This window comes from Pongo pygmaeus, chromosome X (genome assembly GCF_028885625.2).
Source record: "Pongo pygmaeus isolate AG05252 chromosome X, NHGRI_mPonPyg2-v2.0_pri, whole genome shotgun sequence".
Taxonomy (NCBI): domain Eukaryota; kingdom Metazoa; phylum Chordata; class Mammalia; order Primates; family Hominidae; genus Pongo; species Pongo pygmaeus.
This window is the reverse complement of record NC_072396.2, coordinates 111,202,568-111,219,027: the sequence shown is the minus strand read 5'-3', so window position 1 is coordinate 111,219,027 and position 16,460 is coordinate 111,202,568. Positions and strand designations below refer to the sequence as shown.

Sequence of the window (16,460 nt, the reverse complement as noted above, 5' to 3'; positions counted from 1 at the left end):
CTCATTAGTAATCAATAAAATGCAAAATAAATCTATACTATGATATATACATTTAGTACTTAGAATGCTGGCATATATTCAAAGGTCTGACAATGCCAAGTATTGGTGAGCATACGAAACAATAAGAACTCTATGTAACCTCAGCACTTTGGGAGGCCAAGGCCAGTGGATCACCTGAGGTCAGGAGTTCGAGACCAGCCTGGCCAATGTGGCGAAACCCCATCTCTACTAAAAATACTAAAAATTAGCCGTTTGATGGCACACACTTGTAATCGCAGCTGCTCAGGAAGCTGAGGCATGAGAATCTCTTGAACCCAGGAGGTGGAGGTTGCGGTGACCCGAGATCATGCCACTGCACTCCAGCACTCCAGCCTGGGTGACAGAGCAAGATTCTGTCTCAAAAAAAAAAAAAAAAAAAGAAGAAAAGAAAAGAAAAACAATAAGAACTCTAATATACCTCTGGGGGAATATAAATGAATACAACCACTTCCAAGAACATCATGGCAATGTCTAGTAAAATTGAAGATCTTCATACACTAAGTCAGCAGTCTCAGTCTTCATTATCTATCCTAGAGAAACTCTTAGACATCCACATTAGGAGATGTTATAATGATGCTTGTTGTGACATTGTTCATCAGCAGGAGTATAGATAAAACATGGTATGTTTATAAAATAGAATACTACACAGTAGCGAAAATGAATAAAATAGAATTATAGGTATCAATTTGGATGAAACTCACAAACATAATTTTGAATAAAAATAGCTAGTTGCAGATTTCTAGTTTCAGCTTCAGCATGTGAAGTCCTTAGAAGTCATCACTCCTGTCTTACAATAAGAAAAACAGTTGAACAAACTAAAAATCAATGACTTTTCTTAGACCCAACAGAAAATTTAAGTCACAGGGCAAACTGTAATCCTGAAATCTGAAGAAACGGGCAGTTACAGAAAATCACATCCCAGATTTGCTTATCAGGAGCAAAAGGCACTGGAGCCATAAACTGGTAGAAACACTTAGGTGGTAACTTTGACAAATTGCTGGAGTCAGAGTGTAGACTAGTGTAGGAATGACAAAACTCCTGGGGGCCCACAGTCTTAGAGGTTTGGATTGCTTCCAGGAACCCCACAAGTTTCAAGGTAAAGACTTAAGAAAAAAAATCTCTTGTTTCTGGCATGGAGAGAGGAAACATTATCATTTTTAAGTGTATCCAGAACTTTCTACTTAGCAAAGGGCTACCCAGCAAGGAAAACAACTTTACCAAAGCCCTATCCAACTCCAGGCTCTTCTAGCCTTCCTGTCTCATCTAAGAGAGAAAAAAAGCTGTGAAATGCTTGTGAAGGTTACAGGCTGGAGACACAGGCACACTAAAAGATTGAGACTTCATCATAGGATTAGAGAATGCCTCCCCTTCCACACCTTGCTACTACATCAACAGAGCTTCAGTATAATAACCGTGGATTATAGCTGAAAGACCTGCAAGGATCAGACTCTATGTAAAGAGGTTTTTTGGTCGCTGTTTTGTTTGATTTATTTATTTATTTATTTATTTTTTTGGTAAATCCAAAGGAAACAAGGGAGACAAAAAGACACTAGAAGAAACAGAAACTTCTGACACCTACAGCTACATCAAACATTAAGCACAGCCCAACTCCTGGCCAGATTAACATAAAACCTCATACTAATGGCCTCTTTGGATTAGTTCCTATTACTTGATAGATCATGTCCAGTTTTCAACAAAAGAAATTATAACGTATGCAAAAAAAAAAAAAAAAAAACACACACACACACAGTCTGAAGAGGCAAAACAAGCATGAGAACCAAATTCAGGTTTTGGAATTATCAGAAGTGGAATTTAAAATAACCACGATTAATATATTAAGTAGGCTATGAATAAAAGTAGGTAACATGCAAGACCAGATGGCTAATCTAAACAGAGAGAAACTCTAAGAAAGAATCAAAAGGAGATGCTAGAAATCAAAAACACTGTAACAGATGAAGAATGCCTTTGATACGCTCATCAGTAAGTTGGAAACAGCCAAGGAAGGAATCAGTAAGGTTGAAGACATGGCAGTAAAAACTTCCCATGCTGAAATACAAAGGAAAAAAAGACTGAAAAAAAGGAACAGAATATCCAAGAAGTATGGGACAATATCAGAGTATAACATACATGTTATTGGAATACCAAAAGGAGAAGAGAAAAAGAAGAAGAAATATTTGAAGTAGTAATGGCTGAGAATTTTCCAAAATTAATAGCAGATAACAAACTACAGATCTGGGAAGCTCCAAGAACACCAAGCAGGATAAATACCAAAACTACACCTAAGCATATCATGTTCAAACTACAGAAAGACAAAGAAAAGATTTTAAAAACAGCCAGAGAAAATAAACACTTTACTTATATAGAAACAAAAATAAGAATTACATTTCTCATCAGCAACTGTGCAAGCAAGAGAGTAGTGTGAAATATTTGTGTCAAAAGTAAAAAGAAAACACCCACCTAGAATTATTTATCCAGCAAAAAAAAAAAAATCCTTCAAAAGTGAAGGAAAAATAATAAAGACTTTCTCAGACAAACAAAACTGAGGGAATTTTTCACCAGTAAATCCCACCTTGTAGGGAAAAAAAAAAATGCTTTCGAAAAAAGTTCTCCAGAGATAAGCAAAATTATATAGGTCAGAAACTCAGATCTGCATAAAGAAAGAAAGAGCATAGGAGAATGCATTAAGGTAAAATAAAATCTTTTATTTTCTCATTTTAAAACAATCTAGAATAAAACTTTTCAAAGTAATAATAGTAATGTGTTGGATAATGATAGTATATGGATAAGTGAAATGAGTAACAGTGATATTATAAGGAATAGGTTGCAGGAATTAGTGTATACATATAAATACAAATTTGTCTTTGTTATAAGGTATTTGCACTATCCATGAAGTGCAAATTTTTATCTGAGAGTGGACTTAGATCAGTTGTAAATGTATATTGCAAACTCTAAGGCAATTACTAAAAAAATGTATATATATAAAGAAGTAAAATTGATATGGCTAAGAGAAGGGTGAAAATGGAAGCATGTAAAATAATACTCATTTTTTACAATCTTTTTTCAGAAAACAGAAGCAGAGGGAACACTTTTTAACTCATGAGACCAGCCTCAGCTTAGTACCAAAACCAGATAAGACATTACAATGACAAAAAACTACAGACAGTATCCCTCGTGTATAGAAGCAAAAATCCTCTATGTTAGGAAAATGAAAACATTTGATTGAAATATTGATTGAGAAATCAAAATGTTAGTTAATAAAATTCAATAATGTATAAAAATAATTATATACTATGATCAAGTATGATTTATTCCAGATATCCACCATAGGTTCAACATTTGAAATTCAATTAATATAATTTGCCACATCAATAGACTAAAGAAGAAAAATCATATGGTCACTTCAATTGATGTAGAAAAACATTTGAAATATCTTAACATCGATTCATGATAAAAACTCGCAGCAAACTAGGAATAGACTATAACATCCTCAACTTGATAAAGAATATCTACAACACCCTACAGCTAACATCATACTTAATAGAAACTGGATGCTTTCCCCTTTGATCAGAAATAAGGCAAAAATGTCCCCTTTCCCCACTTCTTTTTGACACTGTACTAGAAGTACCAGCTACGGCAGTAAAACAAGTGAAGGAAATTAAAAGTATACAGATTGGGAAGGAAAAAATAAAACTCTTTGTTCACAAGTAACATGTATGTCTGTGTAGAGAATCCCAAAGAATCAGCCAAAAAACAAACAAACAAACAACTCTTGGAACTAGTAGATTAGTATAGCTTGGAGGTTACAAGGTTTATCCACAAAAGTCAGTTGCTTTCCTCTATACCAGAAATGAACAATTGGAATTTGAAATTAAAAACAACACCGTTTACAATAGCACCAAAAAAGAGTGAAATACTTAGGTATAAATTTAACAAAGTATGTACAGGTTCTATATGCACACTAGTGTAAATCTGATGAAAAATTAAATAAGATCTAAATAAACACAGAGACATTTTGTGTTCTTGGATTGAAAGACTTAATACTGTTAAGATATCAGTTCTTCTCAAATTGATTTGTAGATTCCACACAATCCCAATGAAATCCCAGCATGTTATTTTGTGGATATTTAGGAACTGATTCTAAGTTTATATGAAAAGACAAAAGACCCAGAACATGTAACACACTCCTAAGGAAGAACAAATTTGGAGGACTGACACTACCCAACTTCAAGAGTTACTATAATCAAGTAGCATGGTGTGGTGTTGATGAGGGAAAAAAAGACACACGGATCAATGGAGTAGAATAGAGACCCAAGGATTAGACCCACATAAATAGAGTAAATTGATACTTGACAAGGGATCAAGGACAGTTTAGTGGAGAAAGAATAGTCTTTTCAACAAATGGTGCTAGAACAACTGAATAGCCACATGTAAAAAAAAAAAATGAATCTAGATACAAACCTTACATCCTTCATAAAAATTAACTCGTAATGGTCATAGACCTAAATATAAAACACAATACTATAAAACTTCTAGAAGAAAAAGATTAAAATCTAAGTGACCTTGTGTTTGATGATGTATTTACCAGATATATCACCAAAAGTACAATATATGTAAGGAACAATTGGTAAGTCGGACTTTATTAACATTATAAACTTCTGCTTTATGAAAAACACTTTTAAGAGAATCAAAAGACAAGCCACAGACTAGAAAAATATTTGCAAAACTCACGTCTGATAAAAAACTTGTATCCAAAATACACAAAGAATTCCCAAAATTCAACAGTATTAAAAAACTCAATTTAAAAAAATGGATAAAAAATAAGAACAAACACCTCACCACAGAAGATATATACGTGGCAAATAAGCATACGAGAAGAAGCTCATCTTTATTTGTCATCAGAGAATTGAAAAATAAGAAGTGCCACTACACACCTACTAGAATGGCTAAAGTCCACAATAAAACTGACAATACCAAATTCTGTTCAGGAAGCAGAGCAACAGGAACTTTTTAAAAAATGATAGATGTAGAAGATACAAGTGCAGTTTTGTTTGTTTTGTTTCGTGTTTTGAGGCAGAGTCTCGCTCTGTGTCACCCAGACTGGAGTGCAGTGGTGCAGTCTCAGCTCACTGCAACCTCTGCCTCCCAGGTTCAAGCAATTCTCCTACTTCAGCTTCCCAAGTAGCTGGGACTACAGGTGCAAGCTACCACGCCCAGCTAATTTTGTGTTTTTAGTAGAGATGGGGTTTCGCCATATTGGCCAGGCTGGTCTCGAACTCCTGACCTCAAGTGATTTGCTCACCTCGGCCTCCCATAGTGCTGGGATTACAGGCATGAGCTACCGTGCCCGGCTGCAGTTTTTTTTTTTTTTATGGATATATTTCATAGTCATGAAGTCTGGGACTTTTATTCATTGCTGATGGGAATACAACCTCTTTGGAAGACAGGTTGGCCACCTCTTACAAAGTTGAACATTATTTTACCACACAGTCCAACTACTGCATTCCTACTTATTTACCCAGTTGATTTGAAAAGCCTGTGTTCAACAAAAACTGCCATGTGAATGTTCATAGTAGCTTTATTCATAATTGCCAAAAACCGGAAGCAGTCAAGATGTCCTCCAATAGGTTAATGGATACATTCACCTGTGGCAGATCTATACAATGGAATATAATTCAGCAATAAAAATAAATGCACTGTCCAGCCACAGAAAGACACAGAGGAACTTTAGATGTATATTAATAGCTGAAAGAAGCTAGTATGGAAAGACTGCATATTGTATGATTTCATTATATGACATTCTGGAAGAGGGAAAACTATAGACAGATGATAAATGGTTGCCAAGGGTTTGAGGGGAATGGAGAAGGGAGGAATAGATGAAACACAGGGAATCTTTAGAGCAGTAAAATTATTCTGTATAATACTGTAGTTGTAGAGGCAAGACATGCATTTGTCAAAAGCCATTAAACTACATAGCACAAAGAGTGACACTTAATGTATGCAGATGTTAAAAACTCATTTAGGAGGTTGAGGGACCCTAGGAAAGAATGCAGACAGTAAGAAGAGAGTCTAACTGTAAAACAACCTCATCGAAGGGATGGGGGAAAAGATGCTGAACTAAGCATCTTTGGAAATAACGTGGAGTCTGAAAGACTAAAAGCAAATGAAACTTCACATAAGCATGGTACCCTTGTTGATAAGGTTATGTCCCATGGCGGGTACTGGTTACTTAGGGAGTAACAATTCTGATACTGTTATACATGCATAATGGAATGGAACAATTAAGTAAATGGATGGCAGATGGTGGGGGCCAGGTTTCTCACTGTTGCAATCTACAGATAAGTAAAGGGAGGAAGCTGAAATGATCCATGTGATAATGGTTTACAGTTGGAGACATCAGGATGAACTCATGTTTAACTTAATATAGATATAAGTGTTTACATATAGAAATATTTCTATGTGTTTATATATACATGGATTAGTATACATATTTTTTGTTCTGTGAGCTGAAAGGACCCAAATAAAAGGACACACCAGTAGCAATGAGCTTGCACAGCATCCTTATCTTGGTTTCTAATACCATTTTCTAATAAAATGAACCAGGGCTCCTTAGAGAAATGGCTGCTTCTAATACTGGGGCAGGAAATATACAAGATGAACCTTGTGCATCTTGTTGCGCCAGAAAGTAAGGAAGTGTTAAAAGAACAATATAAAATCATTATTTTATTGTTCTTTGACATGATGATTTTATGTTGTTTTTTTGACATTAGGGGTATTTCAAAGGAATACAGGAGCCAAATGAAAGAGCTTCTAATGACTAAAGCCAGAACAATTTGTGCAACAAACTAAATAAAATAAAATAAATCATTATCTTAAATCATTATTTTATTGTTCTTCGACATGATGATTTTATGTTTTTTGACATTGGGGATATTTCAAAGGAATACAGGAGCCAAATGAAACAGCTTTCAATGACTAAAGCCAGAACAACTTGTGCAACAAACTAAGATAAAATAAATCATTATCTTAAAATCATTATTTTATTGTTCTTTGACATGATTTTATGTTGTTTTTTGACATTGGTATTGCAAAGGAATACAAGAACCAAATGAAAGAGCTTCCAATGACTAAAGCTGGAACAATTTGTGCAACAAACTAAAATAATGTTGGATAATCCAATGTATAGAATAAACATCCATGAGTCCAGGTGATATAAATAAGTGATTGAGTAAACAAATATATAGAGGAAAAGAAATATACACCTCCCATGAAAAGAATTTCATACAACTTATGTAGATACTCCGCCTCAGGGAGGGAGAGCGTTAACTCCCCATTCCTTAGTTTTGAGCTACTCATAATGACTTCTTTCCAAAAGAGTACAGGAAGAGAAATCAGGAAAAAAGAGTAACTTTTCAAGAAGAAACCTGACAAACTACCTAAGCCAGGTGATTAAGGCCAACACCAATAGTTGTTAATCATATTGATGAATCATATTGATTGTATGTATGCTTAACATTATGTGATCAAAACTGTACTTCTCCTGTGTGGTTTTCTTCCCAATAATCCATAACCCCAGTCTAAATGTAATGTAACCTAGATCCTAGAACAGAAAAAGGACATTAGGTAAAAACTAAGGAAATCTAAACTGTGGACTTTAGTTAATAATAATGTATCAATACTGCTTCATTAATTGTAACAACATATTAATGTGAGGTTACATTACATTAATGTAAGATATTAATAACAGGGAAAACCATGGGGTAGATGGGAGTTCTCTGTATTCTCAATTTTTCTATAAATCCAAAACTGTTCTAAAATTAAAATCCATTTTTAAAGAGTTTTTAAAAATGTAGCTGTAGAAGAATGCATATTGTTTATATAAAGGGCTATATTATATGAAGTTGAAAACATGTAAAATAATACCGTGTATTGCATAGGGATACCAGGAAGAGCTTTATGCTGTATTATCACTTGGAAGCTCTGTTTTTCTTTTTCACAGCTTTGTTTATCTTGTTTTTGAACCTAGCTGTATCTGTGTGTGTGTGTGTGTGTGTGTGTGTGTGTGTGTGTGTGTGTTACGTATGTTGTGGATACATTCATACATACATACAAGTCTACACTTATGTGTATATATATGCAGAGGGGATGCATCCCTGCATCCCCTGACAGAGCCACCTCAACCAGAAGTCCTCTTTATTTTTAAAAAACATTCATATTGGCTGGGTGCGGTGGCTCGCACCTGTAATCCCAGCACTTTGGGAGGCCGAGGCAGGTGGATCACCTGAGGTCAGGAATTCGAGACCAGCCTGGCTAATATGGTGAAACCCCATTTCTACTAAAAATATAAAAAATTAGCTGGGCGTGGTGGTGTGCACCTGTAATCCCAGCTACTAGGGAGGCTGAGGCAGGAGAATCGCTTGAACCTGGGAGGCGGTGGTTGCAGTGAGCCGAGATCACGCCATTGCACTCCAGCTTGGGCAACAAGAGCGAAACTCCATCTCAGAAAAAAAAAAAAAAAAAAAAAAAAATCATATCAAAGGGAACAGTCTTAGTATGGGTCTTTCCTAATGGATGAGAAACTCGAAGTTTGTTTTCACATACCCCTTTCTATGGTTATTTAATTTGATATTTTCATGATTAGTATTTGAGAGCATAGGCAAGTCAATTATTCCATGCCCTTGCCTTGAAGATATGAACATACATAAATGCTAAATATGTTAATATCCAGGTTTTAAAGATTTTGAAACTTAAAGATTCTAGTACTTGTTAACAATATTTAATATATTTATTTATACCTTTTAGCACTTAAGTCATTTAAGAGGTATATTTGCTTGTTCTTTGCTTTTGCTGCTCCTGTCTGAATTCTTCCATAGTTCCTTTAAGCTATAAAGGATATAACTAATGCTAGGTAATGTATGATATTTTTTTTCCTCCTCCATTTTTTAAATTGTGTTTTAAAAACACAAGATCTATCCTCTTAACAAATTTTTAAGTGTACAGTACAATGTTGTGAATAATAAGCACAGTGTTGTACAGCAAACCTATAGAACTTTTCTATCTTGCATGACTGAAACTTTATACCTATCAAACAGCAACTCCCCATTTCCTCCTTCCCCCAGCCCTGGTGACTACCATTCTACTTTCTGTTTTACTACTTTAGATACTTCAGTAAGTGGAATCATGCAATATTTGTCCTGTGACTGGCTTATTTCACTTAGCCTATAGTCCTCGAGTTTCATTCATGTTACAGCATAATGACATATAGGATTTCCTATTTTTTAAAGGCTAAATACTATTCCATTGTATTTATTTATTTTATTTATTTATTTATTTGAGACGGAGTCTGGCACTGTCGTCCGAGCTAGAGTACAGTGGCGCGATCTCGGTTCACTGCAACCTCTACCTCCCAGGTTCAAGTAATTCTCCTGTCACAGCCTCCCATGTAGCTGGGATTACAGGCACCCGCCAATGCACCCAGCTAATTTTTTGCATTTTTAGTAGAGATGGGGTTTCACTATGTTGGCCAGGCTGTTCTCAAACTCCTGACCTCATGATCTGCCTGCTTCAGCCTCCCAAAATGCTGAGATTACAGGCGTGAGCCACCACACCCAGCCCCCATTGTATTTATATGCCACATTTTCTTTATTCATCAGTCAATGGACATTTAGGTTTTTCCACCTGTTGACTATTGTGAGTATTGCGGGGTGAACATAGGAATGCATATATCTCTTTGAGATGCTAATTTCAGCTCTTTTGGATAAATACCCAGAAATGGGATTGTTGGATTGTATGGTAGTTCTAATTTTAATTTTCGGAGGAACTTCCACACTGTACTTCATAGCAGCTGTACCAGTTTACATTCCCATCAACAGTGCACATGGGTTCCAACTTCTTCATATCCTTGCCAACATTTGTAATTTTCTGTTTTTTTGATAATGGTTATCCTAACAGGTATGTGGTATCTCATTGTGTTTTTCATTTGTGTTTCTCTGTTGATTAGTAATATTGAGCATCTTTTCATATACCTGTTGGCTATTTGTATCTCTTCTTTGGAGAAATGTCTATTTAAGTCTTTTGCCCATATTTTAATGAGGTTGTTTTCTTGCCATCAAGTTGTATAGTTCCTTATATATTTTAGATATTAAATATGGTTTGCAAATATTTTCTGTTACTCCATAGGTTACCTTTTCACTCTATTGTTTCCTTTGCTGTGCAGGGCTTTTTAGTTTGATGTAGTCCCACTTATCTATTTCTGCTTTTGTTGCATGTGGTTTTGGTGTCATAGCAAAGAAATCATTGCCAAGACTAATGTGAAGAAGGTTTTCCTCTATGTTTTCTTCTAGGAGTTTTACAGTCTCAGGTCGTATATTTAAATCTGTAATCCATTTTGAATTGACTTGTGTGTATGGCATAAGATAACAGTCCAATTTCATTATTTAGCATGTGGCTGTCTTGTCTTCTCAACATTTTGTTAAAGAGACTGTCTTTTTCTCATGTTATATTCTTGGCACACTTGTAGAAGATCAGTTGACTGTAGCTTCATGGGTTTATTTCTAGACTCTCAAATTGGTTCCATTGACCTATGTGTCCAGTTTTATGCCAGTACCATACTGTTTTGATTACTGTAGCTTTGTAATATGTTGTGAAATAAGAAAGTGTATGGCCTCTAGCTTTGTTCTTTCCCAACAATGTTGTGGCTATTTGGTATCATCTGTGGTTCTATATGAATTTGGGGATTGTTTTTTCTATTTCTGTAAAAAATGCCATTGGGACTTTGATAGAGATTGCATTGAATCTGTAGACTGCTTTGGATAGTTTGGATATGGTAATATTAAGTCTTCTAGTCCATGAACACAGGATACCTTTTTCATTTATTTGTGTCTTCTTTAATTTCTTTCAGCAACATTTGTAGTTTTCAGTGTACAGGTCTTTCACCTCCTTGGTTAAGTTCTTTCTTCAGTATTTTATTCTTTTCAATACCATTGTAAATGGGATACCTTTCTTAATTTCCTCTTCATATTGTTCATTGGTAGTGCGTAGAAACCACAACTGAATTTTTCTATGTTGATTTTTTATTCTGCAACTTTACTGAATTTGTTAATTAGTTCTAACTTTTTGGTTTAATTTTTTTCTTTTTTATTATTTCCATTAATATAGTCATAATTCCATGCCAATAATAAAATGGTATAATTAAAACAGAAAAGTGATGTTCTCAAGAGGTCTTCCATGAAAGCTATTTGAACTGTGGGCCAAATAAACATGGTACCACCATTCACCAGGTAGCAGCTTGTCTCAGCTGCAAAGTACCCAAGGGAGAAAAATCAATGTCTTGATTGCTGCACTTGTGAACCTTGATTTATTATTTTATTTATTTTCTTTTTAAAGTTTTTAAATTGACGTATAATAATTGTACATATTTATGGGGTACATACTGATGTTTCGATACATATAATGTATAGTGAACAGATCAGGGTAATTAGCTTATCGACCATCTTAAGTATTTATCATTTCTTCATGGTAGAAAAATTCAATATCCTTCTTCTAGCTATTTGATACTATATAATATATTATTGTTAACTATAACCATTCTACAGTGGTATAGAACACTAGCACCTATTCCTCTTATCAAACTGTAATTTTACATCTTTAACAGGTCTCTCCCTATCCTTTCCTTCCTCCTACCCTTCACAGCCTCTAGTATCCTCTGTTCTACTTTTTACTTCTATGAAATCAATTCTTTTTAGCTCCCACATATAAGTGAAAACCTGCAGTGTTTAACTTTCTGTGCCTGATTTATTTCACTAAACATAATGTTCTCTAGTTCCATCCACGTTGCTCTGGATAACAGGATTTCATTATTTTTATGGCTGAATAGTATTCCACTGTGTATATATACCACATAGTTGGGCACCTAGGTTAATTTCACATCTTGGCTGTTGTGAATAGTGCTGCAATAAATATGAGAATGCCATTGTCTTTTCAATATACTGATTTCCTTTCCTTTGGATAAATTCTCAGTAGTGGGATTGCTGGATCATATGTTAGTTCTATTTGTAGTTCATTGAGGAACCTCCGTACTGTTTCCCATAGTGGCTGTAAAAGTTTACAGTCCCACCAACAGTCTATAATAATTTGCTTTTCTCCACATCCTCACCAGCATTTGTTAACTTTTGTCTTTCCAGTAGTAGCCATCCTAACTGGAATGAGATGATGCGTCATTGTGGTTTTGATTTGCATTTTCCTGATGATTAGTGATGTTGAATATTTTTTCATATATTTGTTGGCAATTTGTATGTCTTCTTTGGAGGATAGCTATTTAGATCATTTGCCCATTTTTAAATCAGGTTGTTTGTTTTGATGCTGTTAAGATGTTGAATTCCTTGTATAGTCTGGATATTAATCCCCTGTTGGGTGAGTAGTTTGCAAATATTTTCTCCCATTCTGTAGTTCGTCTTTTCACTCTGTTGTTTCCTTTGATGTGCAGAAGATTTTAGTTTAATATAATCCCATTTGTTTATTTTTGCTTCTGTTGCCTGTGCTTTTGAGGTCTTATTCATGAAATCTTTTCCCAGACCAGTGTCCTGAAATGTTTCCCCTATGTTTTTTCCTAGTAGTTTTATAGTTTCAGGTCTTACGTTTAGGTCTTTGATCTGTTTTGAGTTGATTTTTGTATAGGGTGAGAGATGGGGGTCTGGTTTCATTCTTCATGCATATAGGTATCCAGTTTTCTCAGCACCACTTATTGACGAGACTGTCTTTTCCCAACTGATGTTCTTGGTGCCTTTATTAAAATATTAGTTGGCTGTAGATACATGGGTCAATTTCTGAGTTCCCTATTCTGTTCCACAGTTACATGTGTCTCTTTTTATGCCAGTACCATGCTGTTTTGGTTACTACAGTTTTGTAGTACATTTTGAAGTCTGGTAGTGCAGTTCCTCCAGCTTTGTTATTTTTGTTCAGGATTGCTGTGGCTTCAGAGTCTTTTGTGGTTTCATAAAATTTTAAGATTTTTTTTCTTTTTCTATGAAGAGTGTCATTGGTATTTTGATAGGGATTGCATTAATTCTGTAGGTTGCTTTGGATAGTATGGTCATTTTAACAATGTTCTTTCAGTCCATGAGCATGGAATATCTTTCTGTTTGTATCCTCTTCACTTTTCTTTCATCAGTGTTTTGTAGTTTTTCTTGTAGAGGCCTTTTACCTCCTTGGTTGAATTTATTTCTAGGTATTTTATTTTGCTTTTTGTGGCTATCGTAAATGAGATTGCTTTCTTGATTTCTTTTTCAGCTAGTTTGCTGTTCATGTGTAGAAATGCTACTGATTTTTGTGTGTTGATTTTGTATCCTGCAACTGTATGGAATTTGTGTATCTGTTCTAAGGGCTTTTTGGTAGACTCTTTTAGGTTTTTTTTTAGGTTTTTCTGTACATAAGATCATGTTGTCTGCAAACAGGGACAATTTGACTTCCTCCTTTTTGCTTTGGATGCCTTTTATGTCTTTCCTTTGTCTAATTGCTCTGGCTAAGACTTTCACTACTGTGTTGGATAAGAGTGGTGAGAGTGAGCATTGTTGTCTTTTGCCAGTTCTTGGAGGAAAAGCTTTCAGCTTTTCCCCGTTATACTGATGTCTAATTTTTTGTTGTTGTTGAGTCTTTAGTGTTTTCTACATGGATGATCATTTCAACTGTGAACAGAGATAATTTTACTTCTTTCTTTCTGATTTGGATGCATTTTATTTCTGTTTCTTACCTATTTGCTCTGGCTAGAACTTCCAGTACTATGTTGAATAGAAGTGAGAGTAGGTATCCATGCCTTGTTCCTGATCTTAGAGGAAAAGCTTTCAGTTTTTTAATACTGAATATTATAGCTGTGGACTTTACATATATGGCCTTTATTATGTTGAGGTAAATTCCTTCTATTAGTAGTTGAGTGTTTTCATCATGAAACAGTGTTGAATTTTGTCAAATGCTTTGTCTGCATCTGTTGAGATGATCATGTAATTTTTATATTTTGTTCTGTTAATGTGTTGTATTACATTGATCAATTTTTGTATGTTGAATCATCCTTGCATCCCAGGGATAAATCTCCCTTAGTCAAGGTGTATGATCTTTTTAATGTGCTGTTGAATTTGGTTTGGTAATATTTTGTTGAGGATTTTTACATCTGTTTATTAAGGATATTGGTCTGTATTTTTCTTATAATGTTTTTGTCTAGGTTGGTCTCAGGGTAATCCTGGCCTCATAGAATAGCTAGCATATAGTTGGATTTTGTTTATCCATTCAGATACTCTGTCTCTTGGGGAGTTTATTAATATTTAATGTAATTATTGCTAGCAAAGAACTTACTATTGCCATTTGTTAATTGTTTTCTGTCTCTCTTGCAGCTCTTTTGTCTCTCCCTCTCAGCTGTCTTCCTTTGTGGTTCATTGGGTTTTTTTTTTGTTTGTTTTTTGTAGTGATATACTTTGATATCTTTCCCATTTTCCTCTGTATATCTTTTATAGGTATAGGGCATGGTAAAACAATCTGTTTTAAGCTGATAACATCTTACGTTCAATCACATATAAGAGCTCATTTTTGTTCTGTTGACTTTTTTTTTTTCTGAGACAGGGTCTCACTCTGTTGCACAGGCTGGAGTGTAGTGGTGTGGTGTGATCATAGTTTACTACAGCCTCAAACTCCTGAGCTCCAGTAATCCTCCTGCCTCAGCCTCCCAAATAGCTGGGACTTGTAAAATTGGCCAGTTGTGGTGGTGCATGCTGTTTGCTCACAAGTAGCACATGCCACCCTGTCTGTTTTGCAGAGACAGGGTCTCACTGTGTTGCCCAGACTGATCTCAAACTCCTGGACTCAAGCAATCCTCTCACCTCAGCCTCCCAGAGCAATGGGATTACAGGAGTGAGCCACCGCACCCACCCTCCCATGCCTAATAGGTAGAATAATTTCTTTTATTTTCCTGAGGATATTAGTTATGGTTTGTTGAAGTTTTTTCCTATTTCCTTTCTTTTCTTTGTGTTTGTTGTGTTCTCTCTTTCACGTTAGAGGATTTCCTAAGATGCCTGATAATCCATGCCCAACTTTATAAGTAGGAACTAAAAAGCGGATTGGAATCTCTGAGCACACAAATGGCACTTGTTGACTTTGAGCTTCACTTTAAAGTGGTCTGGCTGGGTCATTTGTTAGAGAAATTCCTCATCCCAAGTCAGTATTTTTATATCTTTCCTCTTAGGACTTACCAGTTTTCCCAGAGAAGACTGTTCCAAAATCTTTCTTACGAGGGTACTACCAGCATTCTAGGAGCCAAATGGCAGAAAAGGACTGGGAGGACCTCAACATTTAGTGTGCATTCTTTTTCTTAGTCTCCTTGCTTTCAGAAACAGTGTTCACATCTTCAGCCATGTATGGCATTCCCCATCTTCTGACAATGAGCCTCAAATTTTCTACCAGGATTGGCAAGTTATCTTTTACCCCATAGCATATTGTGAGGGAGGGTATTTAAAAATCATATTGGCTTTTAGACAGCCTTCAACTGATCTGCCTTATTTTAACCCCATCCCTTCACATTTATTTCTGAAGGTAAGTGAAATTATCAGTTCCTGAACTATTTAAGATTCTTAAGTGGTGACAGGTGTGTTCTTGGCTTTCTCCACTACCAGTTTAAAATTCAGCTTTCTTCAGTGTGCTGAGTTGGTTCCTGCTCATCCAATTATTTTTCATCTTCCAGATTATTATTGCTGTTGTCTCCTTTTCTTGTTCCTCCTGACCTTGTTGATTTGTGTTTTTTGTTTTTTTTTTTAAGTGCCCGTAGTTTTAGAGAGTTTTCTGGATGGAATGAAATTAAATGAATGTGTTCAATCCACCATTTTTATGTGAAACTAATTCTAATCATAATGAAAGAGTTGCCTTACGGCTGGGCATGGTGTCTCACGCCTGTAATCCCAGCACTTTGGAAGGCCAAGGCGGGTGGATCACCTGAGTTTGGGAGTTCAAGACCAGCCTGGACAACATGGTGAAACTCCATGTCTACTAAAAATACAAAAATTAGCCAGGTGTGGTGGCAAATGACTGTAATCCCAGCTACTCGAGAGGCTGAGGCTTAAGAATCACTTGAGCCCGGGAGGCCAAGGTTGCAGTGAGCAGAGATTTCACCACTGCACTCCAGCCTGGGTGACAGAGTGAGACTTTGTCTCAAAAAGAAAAAAAAAAAAAGAGTTGCTTTACCTCCTTTATATGATATTTTGGTTGATCCTCAATTTGTTTTAGGTGTTATACCTGAAGAACCTTAGCCCTCGGGTGACTGAAAGAGATCTTGTGTCATTGTTCGCTCGGTTCCAGGAGAAAAAAGGACCTCCAATTCAATTCCGAATGATGACTGGACGAATGAGGGGCCAGGCTTTTATCACCTTTCCCAGTAAGTAGTTTCATCC

General features: G+C 35.6%; 1 protein-coding gene across 6 annotated transcripts in view; it reads left to right on the top strand.

Moving 5' to 3' along the window:
* The window catches only part of RBM41 (RNA binding motif protein 41), a 61,985-nt gene that overhangs the window by 38,167 nt on the left and 7,358 nt on the right, over positions 1 to 16,460 (top strand). For 5 of the 6 annotated variants that reach the window (XM_063660569.1, XM_054471548.2, XM_054471546.2 and 2 more), the window contains one exon: positions 16,297 to 16,444. In XM_063660569.1, the coding sequence (XP_063516639.1) occupies positions 16,297 to 16,444 (148 nt within the window). The remainder of the gene's footprint in view (positions 1 to 16,296; positions 16,445 to 16,460) is intronic. The other variant, XM_063660571.1, reaches the window with a different exon arrangement.